At 41.5% G+C, this 22,028-nt stretch overlaps 1 protein-coding gene and 1 pseudogene across 4 annotated transcripts in view; one reads left to right on the top strand and one right to left on the bottom strand.

Annotated features, from left to right (window-relative positions):
• Positions 1-12,016: 12,016 nt before the first annotated feature.
• LOC148866705 (cullin-4-like) overlaps positions 12,017-22,028 on the bottom strand; it is a 90,202-nt gene continuing 80,190 nt past the window's right edge. Inside the window, exons 13-19 of one of the 4 annotated variants that reach the window (XR_016109915.1) lie at positions 14,107-14,278; positions 13,820-13,965; positions 13,032-13,169; positions 12,868-12,948; positions 12,677-12,757; positions 12,482-12,562; positions 12,017-12,377 (exon numbers count right to left, since the gene is read on the bottom strand). Coding sequence is in view for 1 of the 4 variants with exons in the window: in XM_088978130.1 (XP_088834256.1) it covers positions 12,264-12,377; positions 12,482-12,562; positions 12,677-12,757; positions 12,868-12,948; positions 13,032-13,169 (495 nt within the window). In the remaining 3 variants the exon portion in view is untranslated. Of the gene's footprint in view, positions 12,378-12,481; positions 12,563-12,676; positions 12,758-12,867; positions 12,949-13,031; positions 13,170-13,819; positions 13,966-14,106; positions 14,279-22,028 lie in introns of those variants that run through there. The other 3 variants (XR_016109914.1, XM_088978130.1, XR_016109916.1) reach the window with 3 other exon arrangements.
• On the top strand, positions 19,854-20,245 carry LOC148866707 (small ribosomal subunit protein uS9-like; annotated as a pseudogene).

Below are 22,028 nucleotides of genomic sequence, written 5' to 3'. Positions count from 1 at the left end.
GCCTCCCTGCTCTTGCCGCCCTGTTTTCCAATTCGATCTCCAGCTGTAGGAGAAGTCAAGATTGGATCTTGACATCAATTCTTTGAGAAAGGATTGAAAAGGGATCTGTGCTCACGTTCCATCCTGCTGTTTCTTGCGAAGGACAGAGTTCTTGGGGAAGAACACTGCTGATTCTGCTCCATCCTGCACTGCGCCATCTTTAGTGGGAGCAGTCTTTGGATCCTTCCTTGGGCGTGAACACCTTCGTTGGGAGATATTGCTTCTCCGTATCTGGTATCATTCTCTCCCATTCCTTTTGGTTCAGATCTGGTTCAGTTTAAGGTTCAAGATTTATCCTTGAAAATATGATTTTCTAAATAGGGAATGTGATTCCCAGTTGAAGGGAGAGAAAAATTTTTGAAATTCGCCCCTTATTCCGCAATCTTTGGGCGTCCATGTGATGGATCTCTCAACCCTTCACCCATCACCATGGGCTCTTAACGGGCCCAACATTTACACTAAGTGGTCCTTGAGCCAAGCCATCTTATAAAACCTAGGGACTATGAACAGATGCAAGATTAGCCCATCAGGTATTACCCTCAATGGTCTTACACTTAACCTCTTAGCCCATAATGATCAAACACTGCCCAATCAGATTGATGTACTTTTGACATTTATTGTAAATGAATAAAGTGTATACTTGATTCATTAAACTGGACACTTAATGAGACTCGTGTTAGTTTAGAATGGTCACAGTAGTTGGATAAGTCTAGGGAGATTTATCCTACTAAGGCTGACACTGGTGTACTGCCAAGTGTTGGGGTGGCCTATCTCAGCTACCAAGGTAACACCCGAAGCACATGCAGTGTAGGTTTACTTGAAACTCTGAACTGGACAAGATTTCCAGTATTACCCTAGACCTTGATGATTTGTGGGCAAAACTGGAAAATTTTACCTGACCCCTAGACTCAAATATGATACTGCAATAGGTGTCGGATTGGGTTGTCTTTGATATGTCAATTAGTGAAATCCTTAGAGGGGGTCAAAACCTGGGTATATTGGGACCATCTATGAATTAATCTGAGTGGGTGATCATAGTGACAGGATCAGCCCCTTTGTCGAACAAAGGTAATGATCGGGGGATGCACTCTCTCTGATGGAAACCAAGATTGCTGGCAGCCGATTTCAATTGCTGAAATTTGTTTTGCAAAATATATTTTATATACAGATATAATTATATATATTATGGTTTCAAAATGTTTGCAAAAGAGTTTTAATTCCTATAATCAATGTGAGTAGAGAGTGCAGCATTGTTCCTTGTAGCCAAGGGAGAGGTCATCATTTGTCGGATAGTGTATGATCATTATGGGCTGAGAGGTTAAGTGTAAGACCATTAAGGGTAATACCTGATGGGCTAATCTTGCATCTGCCCACAATCCATGCATGTTACAAGGTGGCTTGGCCTAGGCACCACTTAGTGTAAGTGTTGGGCCCATAGAGTCCATGTGATGGGCTCAGGGGGTTCATTCGGCTTTCTAGTGAATTCGGCTAGGCCTTGTAACAAAGGCTGGGCCGAACCCTTGTCGCCGCTGTGTAGATCAATGCTTGGGTCCCACGCCATATAAGGAAGCCTAACTGGGCAACAATTTGGAAGGGAGCAGCAACTTTTAGAAGATCATCACATTCAAATCAGAGAGAGATCATTGCACCCAGTGAGATTGAGTTTTTTTCTCCTTGCCGCCTCCTTCCTGCCACCGCCATAACTACCAGTTCGAGCTCCTCTTTCTAGCAGGAACGATCAAGATTGAATCTTGATATCAGCCTTTGGGGAAAGGCTGATCTAAAGTTGTGCTCATAGACTCTCGCAAATTCTTGTGAAGGATTCGGTTCGTTGGACGAGCAATGTTGATTCTGCTCCATCCTACATTGCGCCATATTCAGTGGGTGCAGTTTTTTATCCCTTCCTTGGTTGTGAACACCTCCACTGAGAGATAATATTTCTCCGTATCAGGTATATCCCTCTCCTGCTTTTGGTTTCAGATATGGTTCGGTTTTGGTTCAAGATTGATCCTTGAAAATGCAGATTTTCTAAAACAGGGAATGTGATTCCTAGATGAAGGGAGAGGAAATTTTTGAAATTTTGCCTAACCTACCTTCAGGGTTCGGCCATCCATATGATGGTTCTCTAATCCCTTCAAAATCTCCTCAGACTTATCCAACGGGTGTGAACATTCCAAACTAACACAAGTCTCATACGTGTCTAGTTTAAGGGTTTTACACCGTAACACACCACAATAACATGAATCAAATATGTACTTTATTCATTTACATTATATGTCATAAGGTACATCATTCTGATTGGAGCTAAGGGCATACACTGTCTAACACACACTATATTCTTCCAAAAGAAGTTCTGCATCATTCGAGCTGTGACCGTTGCTAGGGGTTCCGCTTCTACCCACTTTGTAAAGTAATCCACTACTACTACTAAGAATTTCCTCTGTCCTATCGCTAGCAGGAATGGTCTAAGGAGGTCGATCCCCCACTATGTGAAGGGCCATGGGCTGGTGAGATATTTCAGAACAACAGTAGGTTGGTGATGGACATTGGCGTATCTCTGACATTTGTCGCATTTCTTGACAAGCTCGAGTGTGTCTGCCTTCATTTTGGGCCAGTAGTATCCTTGTCGTAGCGCTTTTTAGGTGAGAGCCCTGCCCCCCAAGTGTCCGCCGCATAAGCCTTCATGGACGTCGTGGAGGATGAGCTCAGCCTTTGAAGGTCGCAAACAACGCAAATAGGGGAGCGTGTAGGATCTTCGGTACAATCGTCCATCTATCATGACGTACTTGGCGGCCTTCCGTTCTACCCTTCTGGCTGTGTTGCGATCTGTAGGTTGAGTTATGTGAAGTAGGTAATTTGCGAGTGGGTCAATCCAGCTTGGCTCTGTTTGTGCATGGTCCTCATGATATTACTACTCGTGCTGGATAATCGGGACAAAGCATCGGCCTCAGCGTTCTCGAACCTCGGTATCTACCTGATGAAGTATGACTGGAAGCTTTCTAGAATTTCCTTGACATTGGCTAAATAAGCAGCCATGGTGGGGTCGCGAGCTTCATAATTGTCGGTGACCTGGTTGACTACAAGCTGGGAATCACTACAGATGATGATGTGCTTTGCTTGTACTACTTTCGCCAATGTAAGCCCAGCTAGTAATGCCTCGTACTCTGCCTCGTTGTTGGATGTCGCAAACTCAAATCGAAGTGCGTACTCCAGATTCACCCCGCTTAGTCCATGTAGAACAGCACCGACTCCGCTTCCTTCTTGATTGGATGGGCCGTCTACATGGAGGATCCAGGGCTTTTTGTCCCAAGTTGGCCTTGCTTTGACTGGGATCGGTGTTGTACTACTTGAAGTCGCCTCTTTATACTCGAGCTCTATCAGCTTCGGTGGTGAAGGTACATTCCGCCACGAAGTCAGCTAAGGCTTGGGCCTTAATCGCCGTCTGAGGTTCATACTGGAGGTCGTATTCTCTGGGTTTGATAGGCCGCTTCGTCAGTCTACCAGATACCTCGGGCTTGAGTAAGACTTGCCTCAGAAGTTTGTTTGTGAGGATAACTATAGTGTGGGCTTGGAAATACGGGTGAAGCTTCCGGGCTTCCGTGACCAGTGTGTACGCCAGCTTCTTGATCTCTGGGTACCTGGTTTTTGCATCCTACAAAACTTTACTCACATAGTAGATAGGTCGTTGGACCCCATCTACTTCTTTTATCAGTACTGAGCTGACCACCTCATCACTAGCAGAGAGGTACAACTTTAAAACATCACCCTCCTCGGGTCGGGTCAAGATCGGGATACTAACTAGGTATTTCTATAGCTCGTCGAAGGTGAGCTGACACTCTTTAGTCCAATCGAAGTCTTTACTTTTCTTGATTGCCTTAAAAAAGGGTAAGCAATGATCTGCCAACTTGGACATGAAGCGGCTTAAGGCAACCATGCGGCCATTCAGCCTTTGGACCTCTTTCAACTTGTGAGGTGGCTTCATTTCTAGGATAGCCTTGATTTTTTTGGGGTTTGCCTCTATTCCACGCCGGTTAACTATGTAACCCAGGAATTTGCCCGATGTGACACCAAAAACACACTTGCTAGGGTTTAACTTCATACTATACTTGCATAGAATTTCAAAAACACATTGCAAGTCGCTTATTAAACAGTCTAAAAATTGGGTTTCGACGACCATGTCGTCTACATAGCATTCAACCTTATCGCCGATCAATGACTCAAAAATTTTGTTGACAAGTCTTTGAAAGGTTGCCCCGGCATTTTTTAGTCCGAAGGGCATAACCTTGTAACAGTACAGTCCTAGCTCGATTATGATTGTTGTTTTTTCTTCGTCGGTGGGGTCCATCTTGATTTGGTTATAGCCCGAGTATGCGTCTAGAAAACACAGGAATTCATGCCCCGAGGTTGCCTCCACTAGACGATCGATCTTAGGGAGAGGGAAACAATCCTTCGGGTAAGCACAATTCAGGTTGGTGTAATCAACGCACATGCGCCATTTACCGTTGGCATTTTTTACCAAAACAGGGTTAGCCACCTAACTCGGGTAGTGGACCTCCCTAATGAAATCGGCTGCAAGGAGTTTCCCGACCTTCTCATCAACTATCTTCCAGCACTCCGGGGCTAGGTTGCGCTTTTTCTGTCTAACTGCCCTAACTAAAGGATCAGTGTTTAATCGGTGAGTTATAACCTTAGCATCTATACCAGGCATTTCAGTCACGGACCAGGCAAACACATCTAAACTCTTAAGTAAAAAACTTACCAGTCGAGAGCGGAGAGGCTCTCCGGTCATGGTTCCGATCTGGAGAATTCTTGTTGGATCTTCCACCGAGGTCAGTATGTGGATCGTTCCTTCGGTTGGCATAGCCCGCTCCTTGAAGTACTCCACAGGTCATTCTAACTCGAGGTCATCTGCCAGCTTGGCCTTCCCTTTGAGAGCGGCAATGTAATACTTCCGGGACTCAAGCTGGTCGCCTCGAGCTACCCCTACCTCGAAGTCCATGGGGAACTTCATGGCCAGGTAGTAAGTAGATACCACCGCGTGAAGCGTGTGAGTGATGGGCCGTCCCACGATGGCATTGTACGAAAAAGGTGTTGCAACTACTAGGATGAGCCACATGCCGACCTCCACGGATAAAGAGATTCGCCTGAGAGGCCTGACTTCTTCTCAATTGAAGCCCACTAAGGGAGTACTTGCGGGCTGGAGGTCACTTTCCCGGAGCTGCAGCTTGTCGAAGGTGCCTTTGAATAGTATATCAGTAGAGCTCCCTGAATCTATAAGGACGTGCCTGACTTTGAAGTTGTTGATCTTCATTCTTATGACCAGTGCGTCATCGTGGGGGTATTGAATCCCGTGCGCATCATCCTCGGTGAAGAATATAGGGTCCTTAGGTCGTGGCCGCTTTGGAGGGTTCTACACTTCACGCTCTAACTCGCGAGCTGATGTTTTTCCCGCCACTATAGAACAACCCGCGACGACTGACCCACCAGTGATCGTGTTAATTATCCCACCAATTGATCTTTCTTCAGGCAATTGCCTCTGTTCACTTGGCATGTTGTTGGACTCGGGAGCATCTTTCTTCTACTCCCCTCATTGGTCTGTCTGGCCTTTACTGCTTCTTTGTACAAAATTTCTCAACTACCCGCGATGGATGAGCTCTTCAATCTCGTCGCGGAGGTTTTTATAGTTTTCGATGCTATGACTATGGTCTCTGTGAATGTAACAATATACATTTATATATATATTGGTCGGGTCACTCCTCAACTAGGGTGGCCACTTTACAAAGGAAGCATCCTTGATTGCCATGAGAATTTCCCCTCACTTTGCGTTGAGGGGTGTGAAGCTCGTTCTTTCAACCGGGGGAGCTCGGGGATGAAAATCTGACCTATTCCCTCCCCTGGTGGGGGACTTGCTTTTCTTTCTCTTGCCACCATTGTTTGAGCTGTGATCCTCCCTCTTTCTCTTATCTATTGGGGCTTTAGTCCGTTGGCTCATCCCTTACTCGGTCCCAATGAACTGATCGATGAGCTTCAGGAATTCTGTGATGTCTTTGGGTTTGTTCGCCACCACATGCCACTTGAATTCTCGGTGAATGATCCCCTTTTTTGCTGCCGCGAGTCTCACAGCCAGGTCTAAGTCCGGGATTAGTAGGCAGGTGTCGTTGAAGCATTTGATGTAACTTCGGATTGACTCTCCTTCCCTCTGGACTATACTGACAATGCTTTCTTGTGACCTCGAGCACTTCTTATGAGTGATGAAGTGCGAGCTGAACAATTGTATGAGTTGCGACCGACTTTTAACTGTCCCGGGCGCGATGTTTCCATACCAAGTGCGGGCTACCCTTTGAAAGTTGTGGAGAAGGCGACACACATGCAGGCTTCGTCAGCCCTCGCAAGATGCATCTAGGACTGAAAGGAATCTACGTGGCCATTTGGGTTGAAAGACTCGTCATACTTGTCCAGGGAGAACCCTAAAGTTCGTTGGCATCGAGAGGCCAGGAGCTCAAGAGATAGCGGAGAGGGCACTGGCTGCTCGGGTCGGCTAGGTCATGGGATCTGGCTGGATTTACTGCCCGGGGTACTCCAGCATGTCTCCTTGGTCATTGTTCAATTGGTTCTGTAGCGGTGCTGCTAACCTCCGCACTATCAGATGGTGTTTTGGTCTGGAGTGATTCAGACTGCCGACTACTATGGTCTGAAACGTCTTGCCTGGATTCCTCAGCTAAGACCTCAAACCAGTTTCTTGTGAGAATGCTTTCAGGTCACGAAGGCCGAGGTGAAATGATTCTGGTGGGCCAAGTATCTTTCGACTTGCTTACTTGTTGAGAAGTGGGAGGAAATTGTCTTTCTCTCCTGCCGCAGGATGAGACCTAGGAGGCCTCTACCTGACCAGGATGACTGCTTTGGCGTTGGGGTTTGCTTGGGGTGATTGGACACAGGTGAGGTAGATTGGTTTTGTTGCAGCGACTGGAACTACTACTGGTACATGTGGTGCAGAACTTGTTGTTGGTATTGTTGGAACTGCTAGACCTGCTGCATTTGGGCTTGAATAGCTCGTACGCAGTATAACAGGTTGTTTAGTTGATTGTGTCCTACTCCCGGAGGGACTAAGGATGGTTCAATGGGGGTTGCCCCCCCAGGGGGAAGTGGGGCGTTCATAGGCTCAATCGGTTGAGGCATAGTAGGTGTCGGGATCCCCCCCCCCCCGCGGGGAGCGGTATAGTGAGCTGGCCTACACAGACAGTTAAGTACTGAGGTTGCCCCCCGGGGACGTTTGCTCCTCTGTGTTGTCCGGCATTGCTGGAAGAAGCCATAGGTTTGGTTTTTAGTTTGGGGTTTTTGAAATTGAAATAGAAAGACTTTAGTAACAAGTTCCCACAAACGGCACCAATTGATGTGGCGTAATCCGGCTAATCCTTGTTGGATATGATCTAGCTGCCAACAACGGTGAAAACTAGGTTCCTGAAAAAAATGAGTCAGAGATCCCGGGGTGGCTCACCCGACGAGGATACTCCGATGGCTAAGTTAGAGTACAATGATGGTAGAGAGCTTGAAGATGATAATAGTGAGAGAGCTAGAGATTACACACATCACAATGAGAAAATAATGTACCTCACCCCTGGGACTTGCTTGCGTGTTAGGTGGGCGAAACGTCGTCCAACGGTAATACTATCATGCGCTGTCAAACGGTAATACTATCAACGCCGTCAAACGGTAATGTTGTCCCTTCCCATCAGAACAGGGGAGTTGGTGAACTAATGTGACCGTTACAAGGTATGGCCTTATAAGATACAAAGTATTGTGGGGTGCTCTTCAAGGTTGCCATTTAGAGGTTTGAACGGTAGGCAAGTCGCCTATAGGATATCGAGTTGTTCGATGGCAGGTTGACTGGTAGCAAGTGAAGGGATAGGAAATCCATCATATGGACGCCCAAAGATTGTGGAATAAGGGGGCGGATTTCAAAAAAAAATTTCTCTCCCTTCAACTAGGAATCGAATTCCCTATTTAGAAAATCATATTTTCAAGGATCATTCTTGAACCATAAACTGAACAAGATCTGAACCAAAAGGAGTAGGGAGAGATAATACCTGATACAGAGAAATAATATCTCTCAATAGAGGTGTTCACGCCAAAGGAAGGATCCAAAATCCGCTCCCACTGAAGATGGCGCAGTGCAGGGTGGAGCAGAATCAGCAGTGTTCTTCCAAAAGAACTTGATCCTTCTCAAGAATCACCTGGATGGCTTGTGAATACAACTCCCACCAATATTTTCTCCAAAAGATTGGAATCAAGATCCAATCTTGATTTCTCCCGAGGAATGGAGATCGAACTGCTGTAGGCGGTGGCTGCAGGAAGGAGGTGGCAAGAGAGTATTTGTAGGGTGCAGAATTCTCTCTTATGTGATCTCAGCTCTGAAGACAAGACTATTGCTGGTGATTGTGTGTCTAAAGATTGCCGCCCCCTCTTCCTTTTATAGACTTAAAAGGATCAGCTCCTAATCCCATTAGGAGTTGCTAACCCAAATCATATCTGGATTAAAAGTTCATTTAAGATAAGAGATAAACCTTATCTTATCTGCAGATTAGATCAGCCATCTACTAATCTAATTAGGAAGTTTCCAAATCTAAATCTTATTCAGATCTTGGACTCTCTAAGTGGATAGGGTGTGGGCACAATCCTATCAACTGATCTTATCTCAGAATTCGCCCCTTAAGTGACTAATCAAATTAGCCCAATTCGAAATGGGCTTAAGGCCCATTTAGGGTTATGTATTCATTTAGCCTTTCAAACTGTTGCCTAGTTGGGCTTCTTTGTATGGCGCGGGAGCCAAACATTGATCTACACATCAGCCACATGGGTTCAGCCCAGCCTTTGTTACAAGGCCTGGCCGAATACACTGTTATGGACAGTGCACCCCCTGAAACCCATCAGATGGGATCTATGGGCCCAACACTTACCCTAAGTGGTCCCTGGGCCAAGCCACCTTGTAACACCCAGGGACTGTGGGCAGATGCAAGATTAGCCCATTATGTATTATCCTCAATGGCCTTACACTTAACCTCTCAACCCATAATGATCATACACTGCCCGACAAGAGAGGACCTCTCCCTCGGCTACAAGGAATAGTGTTGCACTCTCTCAAGTATGGATCCCGGGAATTAAAACCTTTTTGCAAATCATTTCGAAACCATAATATATATACTTTTATATCTCATTAAAAATATATTTTGCAAAACAAATTTCAACGAGAAATCGGCTGCCAACAGTTTTGGTCCATAGGTGAGAGTGCATCCCCGATCATTACCTTTGTCCAACAAAGGGGCTGATCCTATCACTATGATCACCCACTTAGATAAATTCTCAGACTGTCCCAACATACCCAGGTTTTGACCCCCGCTAAGGATCTCACTGATTGGTACATCAAAGACAGTCCAATCCGACACCTAGTGTAGTATCATAATCGAGTCTAGGGGTCGGGTGTAACTTTTCAGTTTTGCCCATCAATCTCCAAGGTCTAGGGCAATTCTGAAACTCTGGTCCAGTTCAAACATTCAATTAATCCCACATTGTATGTGCCTAGGGTCTCAACCCGGTAGTTGAGACAAGCCACCCCAACCAACTTGGTGGCACCACAGTGTCAGCCTTATCAGGATAGGTTTCCCCAGACCCACCCACTGGCTGTGAACATTCTATACTAACACGAGTCTCATTAAGTGTCCAGTTTAAGGGTATTACACAGAAACATACCAAGGGAACATAAATCAAATATGCACTTTTATTCAATTACAATAAACTCATAAAGTACATAATTTTGATTGAAGCTAAGGGCATACAAAACTGTCTAACAGCAAGCTCCTCGAGCTTGTGCTCCTTAGGTCTGCTTTGACACGACTGCTGAAGTGCCTTTGGACCGAGGTAATCCATCGGTCGGGCATGATTTATAACGAACTTGGTTTCGCTTGTCGCGATCTGGTTCCGAGACAATCTTAACTCGAAGTGGCTTTAGTTCGAGGTACCAGCTTACCCGAGCTCACTTTGTAGCGAGATGAGTTGTCACTCGTGTTGAGGCATGTCCACGTGTTGATCTGACCATGTCAAGTTGTCGCTTATGCGGGGTCACGTCCATGTGTCCCCCTGTCATGAGGTCGGGCCAAATTCTCCTTATCAGTTTCCATCAGAGAGAGTGCAGTCTCGATCATTCACTTTGTCCGACAAAGGGACTGATAATGTCACTATGGTCACATACTCAAGTGAATTTTCAAACTGCCCTAACATACCCAGGTTTGTATCCCCTCTAAGGATCTCACTAAATGACATATCAAAGGCAATCCAATCCGACACCCAATGCAGTATCATAATCAAATATAAGGGTTAAGTGTAACTTTCTAGTTTTGCCCACCAGCCTCTAAGGTCCAAGGCATAATTGGAAAATGGTTCTGGTTCAGTGTTTCAAACATACACACACTACATGTACTTCGGGTCTCATCCTAGCAGTTAAGACAAACCACCCCAACCAACTTGGTAACACATTAGTGTCAACCTTGGCAGGATAAACTTCCCCTAATCTATCCAACATCTAAGAACATTCTAAACTAACACGTATCTCATAAGTGTCCAATTTAAGGGTTATTACATAAAAACAAACCGAATATAATATGAATCAATTATGTACTTTTATTTATTTACAATAAATGTATAATGTACATCAATATGATCAAAGCTAAAGGCGTATACTGTCTAACAAGTATAATATGTAAAAAGCATTATATATCTGTATGAATGAAGTGAGGGCTAAAATTTTCATTTGTGTCAATATAAACACTTATTGGAAAAGTAGCTTACCAAACATCTCAATCCCAATAAGTGCTTAAAAACATAATAAGTGATTTAGCAAGTGGGTCACCAAACAACTTTAAGTGGTTGTTAAAATAAGTTCTTCCAAGAAGTACTTGTGCACCAAGTACTTTTAACAACCACTTAATCATCAAACAGGACCTTGATGTTAGTAATCAAGAACAACTTTCCAATGGTTTCTCTTTTCTCTCGCTGATCCCTTTCTCAAAATAGGTGGATGATGGACATCAGAGAAAAAACAAAAGGGAACAGCTCTAGTAACCTGAGTGGATTACTCAAAGCATGAGCACCCTGCTAGGTACAAGACCACCAAGCCTTCCATTGTACAGCCGATGAACTATATGTCTATATCTCCATCCCCAATTCCAATTGGAGACTCACTTTCTAGCACTATATTCCTTGTCCAGGGTCAATCTTGCCGCCGCATTTGAAGGAGCCAATCTTGCCATCTGTTGGATTTTATTTTGAAAATTTAAAGAATAATAAAGCAACTTTGGCAATGTCAATTGTAGAAATTTTCTCTATAATTTAAGTCATTATATAAACAATAAGGATAGAATTAATCAATTAACTAAAACCATAAGGGTGGTTTAAAAAATTTTCCCTATAATTTTTAACATAACAATTGATTTACCATCCAACATTCGGCATTCGGCAACTTTTAAGTAATGATGATCTTGGTTTACCTTTTCCTAGACTAGATAATTTTAAGGTGCATCAGACACCTTTGTTTATATGAGTTTATGGCCCTCTATATAGCTTTTCTGAGGGGTAAGGTTTTTTTGTCCCCCCCCCCCCTCTCCTAGGTTTTTTCCACTTTGTTAATCCACGATGGCCAAGGGGAGTAGAGTTTGGGGATATGGTCAACTGGTTAACCAGCGGTAACAGTTCAGTTTTGGTTCAGGGAATTGCAAAAACTAGTGGTACCGGTTCAGTTTCAAAAAAGAGTTGATGGATCAGTACCAAACCGTGAGCACTCCTAGCAGTGCTGGTTCAGTCTGAGATCAGATTGGGCCCACCAAAGTTGCAGATAGTACCTATCATATGAACATTTTAAACGTTATTGCGATATGATAAATTTGGCAAAACACCTGATTAAAAGCGCGACCAAAACATGTACAAGGGATGAGGAATCTATCTTTTCTTCAACTTTAAGGTGGTTCAATCTACAAGAAGGAACTGTGGCGATTGGAATGACGAAAATATACTTTACAGTGTCAAAAGATAACAAAACTAGAACTACAGGTTCCTGTACATGAATCTAGAAATGGATCAACCCCTGAAAGTCTTGCCTCCGAACGAGGACACGAATTTCCTCTGCGTCATTTACATTTAGGAATGCGCCAAAGTCAAACCCTACTGTGATAAGATAATCACGCCAGGTAGTTGTATATCTGTGGATTGCTCTTGTCCCTCTCCAGGTACTCCCTATCAATAAGACTTTCAATCCTTTTCTTCAAATCGGCAGGCTTTATTGGAAACTTGAGCTGTTTAATTAAAAAAAAGAAAAACTCCCTATCAATAAGTCCCTTCGGTCACATTCGTGCCACCTAATTAAAAGTGCGAAGATAGAAAATTCTTTTCTGGTTACCTGTTGGAAGAGCTCGGTTATCAAAAGTGTGTGGCTCAGCACTTTCCTAGTCTTCATTATACGAACAATAGCTGCATCAACCTGCAAATACACCGAGCAACATAGTAATTTCACTCACCTAATTCAATGCTTCCAATTGGAATTGCATTGGCATTCACATATCAATAAGATAGCAGAAGATTAGAGAAGACAAACCTGATATTGACGATCCTGGAAAACTCTTTCAGTAGTGCTTGTGTTCTCTTCCACCGTCTCCTTCATCTGGATAGCATTTACCTGTCCCCTCGAGATAAAATCAGCTATATGTTTTAAGCTTCAAGTTCCATAGATTGCTTTTGTTCTATTTGAAATAAAGAAGAAAGAGAAAATAGTGACAAGGTATTTACCTTTATACGATACAAAGGAGCACTGAATTCTTCATTGAACACGAATAAGTCATCATCCTCCACTTCTCTCCCTTTAGGGGACTGAACATAACTCCACCATCATCCATATTTAACCAACCAAAGAAATAGAAAGATACAATTTTCAAAGGGAACCCTTGACTGACCTTCTGAAGTACGCGAACTTTTCCACAAGCAAGTGATTGCAGAGTTCTTCTCAGCTCTTTGTCCTCAATACCTGTTGAGTCCCTGATGTCTTGAAAACTAAGCTTTTGGGCATCATTAAATAACATCAGGACAACAGTCTGGTGCACCCATGGATCAAGCACAGCAAAAATGAGAAAGGAAAAAGTAAGAATGTAATGAACAAGGCATTATAAAACTAGTGAAACAATGTAAAGAATAATATATACAGTTATGCTCTTGGCCAGTTTTTCTCAGTAACTTATAAGCATTTTATTAATATTGAAAAAATAAATAAAGGAATGAAAGGTAGCCAGCACTGGTTATAATTTAGGTGCATTTGTATCCTTGCCTTACAGAAGATTACATCTCTAGGAGGTTACTCCCCAAAATAATTAATGTCTAGTGATTCCTAAGTCTTGCCAACGGATCAACCAAAGTACTGATAAATACAGGAACAATATAAGAGAAGCACAAAATTTGGCTAGGACGATGGGAGCAACATTTATTTGGATCAAAGGTCAAGCAAGCTACCTATCCCAATTGTATCCTTGCCTCAAGGCAGATAACATCTCTAGGAGATTACTCCAAAATAATTAATTTTTACTGATTCCTTTTCTTGCCAACAAATCAGCTGTTGATTGACCTATTTATCTAAATGAATATTGTTCCCATCTCGTTAGCCAAACTTCATGCTTCTCTTATTATGTGCCTATATCACCAAGAGCCCATACCGTTATTTTTAAGCAATCCTACTAAACCCGAGAGTCACCTTCTATTCTGCCACCACATTTCTGTAAATCAGACTTTTGCTCATTTTCAGTTCATTTAAAACAGCCAGAAACTCCTCCCTTGTTGAATCTCTGTCCCAATTGAACCGAAAAATATTACCAAAGTTGCACTCCAGAGTTGCAAAAGCTGCAACCATCAAAATTTAGTTAAATTGAGTTATTATTAGGCGGTGTCCAGCTTGGTTTTGCAATTTTTTTCTAGCCTCTGATAATATCTTCAATGAATAAATAGGCAAACAGATTCAACATCTTCATCTAATATTCCAACCTTAACAAATACTCTACAAGAGCGAGACTCTTTAGATTAGCTCTTTGAAAATTCTAGCATGTATTTCCTTTCCAGACTGACCATAACATTGTCTTTGTTTCCCTTGTGCATCTTCATAATCTCTTCTTTTAGTTAGAGACAAAGGGAGTCCTCAGACATGGAAGGCACATTCCTACATAGGTAACAATCTGCATTCAGAAAGAGACTAGAAAAATTCCCAAATACCAAGGACAAAAAGGTAGGAGATTAATAAATATAGGTAGCCTAACAACTTGCATTTCAAAGATAACACATGGGTTGAGAAATAACAATTATAGTTACGACTTGGATGGGCCCAACCCAAGCACAACACTACATAACCGGAGCTTGTATACAGGTTGGGCTTGGGTTTTTGAGCTCTGGGCTAGGCCTGGGCCAGAAAACTCAGGCCTGACCTGAACTTGGGTTGGGCTTGAATTGAGGCCTTAGGTAGCCCAAGCCCAGTAACAACTTGAGACAGCCTAACAGTGTGTGACGATAGATGTGTAAATTCTGTATGTATGACATGTATATATGTATGTAGATTACATATTTATAGTATCATATACACCCTAAACTACATTTAGTTACTTACAATATGTATATAATTAGCTTAAAATGACACCCATGAATAAACATGTACAAATACAAACGTATTATACATTTCATATAGGGTTTATTACTTAAATATACCCCAAGGTTTCCAAAACTACTTAAATATACCTTGTTAGATGACCCCACTTGACAAAAATAGGTACTCCATTAGTGAAATGTTTAAGGCCATTTACACCTGATATTATGTGCCTGTTATATCTTATCATAATCCCAGTTTTACCCTACCATGGACCCTGCTCTAAATGGGAGCTTCTTGTCTTTTTGTTTTTCATCACGAGATCCGACTATCACATTCTAAGAATTACATAATCAAGAATCCAAATATCGATACATATCCATATACAAGGTATTGGAGACCCGACTATCACATTCTAAGAATTACTGTAAGTGATATGTATCCTGAAGGGATGAGAGATTCATCATATGGCCGAACCCTACAAGAAGATAGGGTGAAATTTCAAAAATCTCTCTCCCATCTAGGAATCACATTCCCTGTTTTAGAAAAACTGCATTTTTCAAAGATCAATCTTGAACCAATAACCGAACCAAATCTGAAACAAAAGAGTAGGAGAGGGATATACCTGATACAAAGAAAATAATATCTTCCAATGGAGGTGTTCACGCCCAAGGAAGGATCCAAAGACTGTTCCCACTGAAGATGACATAATGATATCAAGAACGCTTCTTGATTGCTCCTATAACAATGGAGATCGAACTGGCTATGGCAGCAACTGGAGGAGAACGGAGGGAGAAGATGGCGCGGTCACACTGTTGTTGTCTTCTCTCTGTGTGATCTGAGATCTGATCTCTGGGATGCTGGGATGTGATGGGATGAACTGAACGGTTCGCCCCCTCCTCCTTTTATAGACTTAAAGATATCAGCTCCTAATCTCATTACGAGTTTCCTTATTTGAATCTGGACTCTATTTAAGGGATAAGGATAAATCATTATCTTATCTGCAGATTAGATCAGCTCTCTCCTAATCTCATTAGGAGGTTTCCAGATCCAAATTCAGATATGGACTCTAAGTGGATAGGGATAACTCCCTATCCAATCTGTTGATCCAATCCCAGATCCGCCCCTCTTTAATTAGTCTAATTAAACCAGTTCGAAATGGGCTTTTAGGCCCAATAAGTCCATGTGCTCATTAACCTTCCAAACTACTGCCCAATTGGGCTTCTTTGTATGGCGTGGGACCCAAACATTGATCTACACATTAGCCACATGGGTTCAGCCCAGCCTCTGTTACAAGGCCTGGCCGAATTCACTGAACAGACAGTGAACCCCTTCAAACCCATCACATGGGCTCCTAATGGGCCCAACACTTACACTAAGTGATCCCTGGGCCAAGCCACCTTATAAAAACCCAGGGATTGTGGGCAGATACAAGATTAGCCCATCAGGTATTACCCTCAATGGTCTTACATTTAACCTCTCAACCCTTAATGATCAAACACTGCCCGACAAGAGAGGACCTCTCCCTCGGTTGCAAGGAACAATGCTGCACTCTCTACTCACATGGATCCCGGGAATTAAAACATTTTGCAAACATTTTGAAACCGTAATGTATATATATATATATATATCCGTATATAAATATATTTTGCAAAACAAATTTCAACGATTGAAATCGGCTGCCGGCAGTCTTGGTTTCCATCAAAGAGAGTGCATCCCCGATCATTACCTTTGTCCGACAAAGGGGCTGATCCTATCACTATGATCACCCACTCAAATGAATTCTTGGACTGTCCCAACATACCCAAGTTTTGACCCCCGCTAAGGATCTCACTGATTGGCATACCAAAAACAGCTCAATCCGACACCTAGTGCAGTATCATAATCGAGTCTAGGGGTCAGGTGTAACTTTTCGGTTTTGCCCACTAATCACCAAGGTCCACGGCAATACTGAAAATCTGGTTTGGTTCAGGGTTTCAAGTAAACCTACACTGCATGTACCTTGGGTCTCACCCTGGCAACTGAGACAGGCTACCCCAACACTTGGTGGCACATCAGTGTCAGCCTTAGCAGGATAAATCTCCCCAGACTTATCCAATGGCTGTGAACATTCTAAACTAACACTAGTCTCATGAGTGTCCAGTTTAAGGGTATTACACAGAAACACACCACTATAACATGAATCAATTATGTACTTTATTCATTTACAATAAATGTCATAATGTACATCAATCTGATTGGAGCTAAGGGCATACATTGTCTAACATATCCATATCCAAGGTCATGGAGACTCATGGATAGGGGTGTCAATTGGACTGGATTTTTTCCAATCCAATCCGGTCCAGCATGGATCCATTTATAAATGGGTTGGACCCAATCCAGTCCAAATCCCATACAAACCAAGTCCGAACCAGTCCAATAGAAATGCAAATGGATCGAATAGGATCCAATCCAATCCAAATTGAATGAAACATAAAAAAATTCTATAAAAACCTATAAAATATAAAAAACTATAGAAATATATTAGATACTTTATAGAAAATGATATCATACAATACAAACACTAAAAAACAGAAAAATAAAAATAAAAACCATAAAAACTATGGACAATTAGGCCATGTTTGGGAGTGCTTATGTTAAAAATAAGTGCTTATCAAATAAGTGTTCATTTGAATAACCACTTATTTGCATTTACCACCCAAGTGACCCAACTTTTATTTCATATTGGGCATTTGGTAGTTTTTTCTCCAATAAGCACATAAATAAGCATTTGTGACTATTGTCCTCTATTTTCTTTCAAATTTTCAAAATATACCCTTATGAAAGTACTTTTGTTAAATTACTTTTATAAAAACACTTTTATGAAAGCACTTCTATAAAAATAATTTAATGAAAAGTACTTTTACACAAAAGAACTTTTATAAAAGTACATTTATGAAATTTCTTTAATAAAAGCACTTTTAAGGTCAATCAGTAATGGATTTATATTGGACCAGATGTTGGTTCAATCCGATCCGGTCCAATATAAATCCATTACTGATTGACCAAGTCCAATCCAATCTAATAAATACTTTGGACCATTAAGTTTGAATTGGTCCAATTCAACATGTTGTATTACTGATTGAACCAACATCGGATTCAATCAGTAAGCACTCTCAAACACGGCCTTAAAAGCATTGATGGAGTCAATGGATCAAGTTTGGGCTGGACCTGATCTAAATTAAAATCATTTTGAACAGATTGAACAGTTCAGACATTGAATTGGACCGATCCAAAATGGTCCAAAATGACTCATATTGGACCGGATCGGGCTGGACCAAATCTGGTCCAATTGACACTACTAACAAATAATAGAAAATACAAAAGAGAAAGAGAGAGAGAGAGAGAGATCTAAAAAGGAAAGCAGATAAAAACAAGAACATACGAATTGGACTGATTCAAAATTCAAACTCAATGTTGAGTTGTCAACTGTTGGATTGGAATCCGAATTGAGGACTCATGCTTGTTGAGATGCAAGGTAGTCCTGGTGTCAGGTTGATGGATTCCAGTCCTGGTGCAAGGTTTATAAACAATTGTATTGTAATTTTTTTAATTTCATATATAAACAATTGCAAGGTTTTAAAATCCAAACCAGACGCGAAACCATTTTGGGGACCAGTTCCTAGGTTAAATGGTTTGGTTATCCGGTTCGAATTGATGTCCTACTTTGATTTTAAAAAATAAAAATTTTAAATAATTATTTAAAATAAAAAAACATCCAAAACTGTTGTTTGAGTTGACAGTTTGATTGCTTAGGTCACTGGGGCGCTACCAAATCAATGGTTTTTGAACCAAGAGTGGTTTTAGGGTGAAACAAAACTGGTTTCCTGACCGGTTCTTAGGTCAACCAGTTTGATTTTCCGGTCCAGTCTAGTTTTCAAAACCATGAACAATATTATACATCAAATTTCATATAAAATAAAATTTTAAGATTTTTTATTTTAAAATTCTCACTATTTCTTTTGATTTTAAAATATGCCTTTCATGGCCTAGCCCAAGGCTTGGCCTATTACCCAACCCAACCTATGACATGACACGACTGGGGTCAGGCCCACTTGGGCTTGTGCCATGGGGGGTTGACCTTTGAAATATCCTAGAGGCAAACACGACTCGCCAAAGAACGAGTGACCCGCAAAGTCATGTTGTGTCATTCCAACACGACGAAGTTGGAATTTAAAGAGAGGGAGATGGAGGAAAAATCGAAGGAACGAAAGAATCACAGAGAGGTAAGATGGGATTTGGACGGACCATTAGACATGGATTATGTCTACTCCAATCCGGAAATACTCATTGGACATTTGATTCTGACCGATACATATCATATGTTTTGTTGGACCGTCCAATCCGTCCAAATGAGATTTAAATTAGATGGGGTCCAATCCGATCTTGTTTCGTTGACTTCAGAAGTATTGGCTTCATACCTTTCATTGGAACATCATTTCTATCAAGACTAAGCTTTCTTGGTTAATAAAATCCATATACAAGAAGCCAAAACTTACAAAAGTACAACCAAATGGAAATTTTCACCATAGGCAGTCCTTCCAGCTCAATATGCACATTGTATTTACTTATCTTTCACCCAGGCACCATTCGTCTTAACGAAGGAGTGTGATGGTGAGATTCTCACAAATCCCAACAACTTAGTGTAAGCCGACAGAGGGATGATCTAACTCTGAAAGTCTAGAGGAGAGTGGTGGTGAGAGAGGCCGGGGGGAGAGAGAGAGAGAGAGGATTTAAATCTCCTTTACCCCTTAAATGGGTCTAATGGTTATCATATTATTGGGTCCCCATATGGGTATGGGGACCTATTTATAGTGTTTTTAACCTCCATCTTTTAGAATCTTCTTATATTTCCTTTTAATCCATTTTACCCTTAATTAATGCACATGCACTTAATTGCTATTCTGGAATGTTCTTAAATGCTATTATTCTAGAAGATTCTAGCTCTTGAAATGTTTGTAAATAATTAGTGGATAATCGGTCTGATTCGGTCTGGTCCAACCTGGATTTATGTTGGGTTATCCGGGCTAGTGTACTTATACAAATCCACTGTCTTACACCTAGTGAGGCAGAGAAAGAAGAACCGATGAAAGAAAGATGAATAGGGAAGGGTACAATCATGGCAACATCAATAGAAAGTTTGTTCAATGTTTTGCCCGAAAGAAAACAGCTACCACCATTACCTACTGCAAACACAAGAGGGGTCTGATCAAGGTTAACAATTGTCCAATCAAGTTTGTGGAGACGGAGATCCTTCATTATAAAGCTTTTGAACCCATTCTTCTACTCGGTAGGCACCGATTCGCCGATGTCAATATGCGAACCAGAATGAGGGGTGGTGGTCACACTTCACAAATATATGCAATTTGATAGAGAATCAAAGGCATTCACATTCTGGTGAGGTACAACTGAACACTACTTATTGCGTACCCTTGGTGATGCAAGCCCAAGAAGTTCAATAGACAAGGTATTCATGCTAGGTTCCAAAAATCTTATGATTCTTACCACTGAGGAATGAGGGTTGTTGTTGAGGAGACTTTGAGAGATTTCACTTTCTAGAGTCAAACCATTGACTCACTCCTTTTGGTTTGTATTGGTTAGGATTTCTATAAAGGGTGATATAGTGACAAAATGCTATGAAATTTGATTTTGAAAATTTTGAACTGAAATGGCATAGTATTAGGAATATGCAATGCTAGATTTTTGAATTTTGTATCAAATTCAAAATAATAATAATAATAATAATAATAATAATAATAATCCAAACAAAATCACAAATACGAAAACATGAATAAGAAAAGAAAACCAACAATTTATGTTATATTAAAGTGGCAACTATAAAATGGGAGAAATTATGGTTATCTCATATTGAGAGGTTACTTCTTCAATAATCTCAAATTTACCCATAAAATTCTTTCTCTTTCTCCCGTTGGCCAAAGCATTGAAGTATGTGGTGTTCCCACCCCCCTCCTTAATCCACTTGTGTCTTGATTCCTACCGCCAAGATATTTCCTCCCTCAACAAAATTTCTTCCAGCTCCTTCAATCTCCATCTCACGTCTCTCTTGCTCACTCAATGACCATTGAGACTAGTTGAAAATTACACCTACAATAATTCAAATAATGCAAGAAAAGAAGAAAAAAGAGAGAGAAAGGAGAAGAAAAAAAGTTTCAGTAATAGGTTGTGGAAGAAGAAAAGAATTTGAACATCTTTCTAGCCCCCTTTCATCACTTTAATTAATAATTCTAAGTCTAAGTACAATTACTTGGATGCCCTTAATGGAGCGGCCAGCACTACTTAAAAGAAATAAATAACACTAGGGCCCACTCAGCCCATTCTCACTACACTCCCCCTCAAGCTGAGCATAGATGTCAATCATGCCTAGCTTGCTTACATAATGTTGAAGCTTGCTTACATAATGTTGAAGCTTTGCCTTTGGGACTCCCTTAGTTAGAAAATCTATTAGCTGCTCTTCCAATGCAATGAAAGGTAGGCACACTTCTCCTGAAGCCACTCTTTCCCGTATAAAGTGTCTGTCTACCTCAATGTGCTTAGTTCTATCATGCTGAACTGGGCTGTGAGCAATGTTAATAGCAGCTTGGTTATCACAATACAACATCAGTGGCTCCCACATGAAACACCCATCTCATTAAGGAGAGATCTAAGCCATAACAACACAAAAACACCATGGGCCATAGATCTATACTCTGCCTCAACTGAAGATCTAGCAACCACTGACTGCTTTTTGCTTCTCCAAGAAACAATATTTCTAGCTACCATAGCACAATATCCTAATGTGGATCTCCTATCATCCACATTTTCTATCCAATCAGTATCTGTATATGCTTCTAGCTTCATGTGTCCATGTTTAACAAATAACATACCCTTCATGGGGTTCCCTTAAGGTAGCATAACACCCTTTCTACAACAGCCACAAGTGTGTCTCTGGGAGCATGCATGAACTAGCTAATAACACTCACAGTATATGAAATGTCTAGATGAGTCATACATAGATAGAAGTTTCCCCAGTAATCTCTGAAACACTCCCCTGTCAGCTAAAAGTTCTCCATCATTAACTGAGAGTTTATGATTAACATCAATAGGGGTAAAGGCAACTTTAGCACCAAGTTTTTCAGTCTCAATAAGAAGGTCTAGCACATACTTCCATTGAGGAATAAAGATAATTTCCTTGGACCACAATGCCCAAAAAATACCACAACTCCCCTAAATCTTTAATTTCAAATTCAAAACTAAGAAACTTCTTGAGAACACTAACTTCTTATGTATCACTACC

This window comes from Nelumbo lutea, chromosome 3 (genome assembly GCF_056320005.1).
Source record: "Nelumbo lutea isolate HS-2025 chromosome 3, American lotus-T2T, whole genome shotgun sequence".
NCBI classification, from domain to species: domain Eukaryota; kingdom Viridiplantae; phylum Streptophyta; class Magnoliopsida; order Proteales; family Nelumbonaceae; genus Nelumbo; species Nelumbo lutea.
This window is presented reverse-complemented; position numbering and strand designations above follow the sequence as displayed.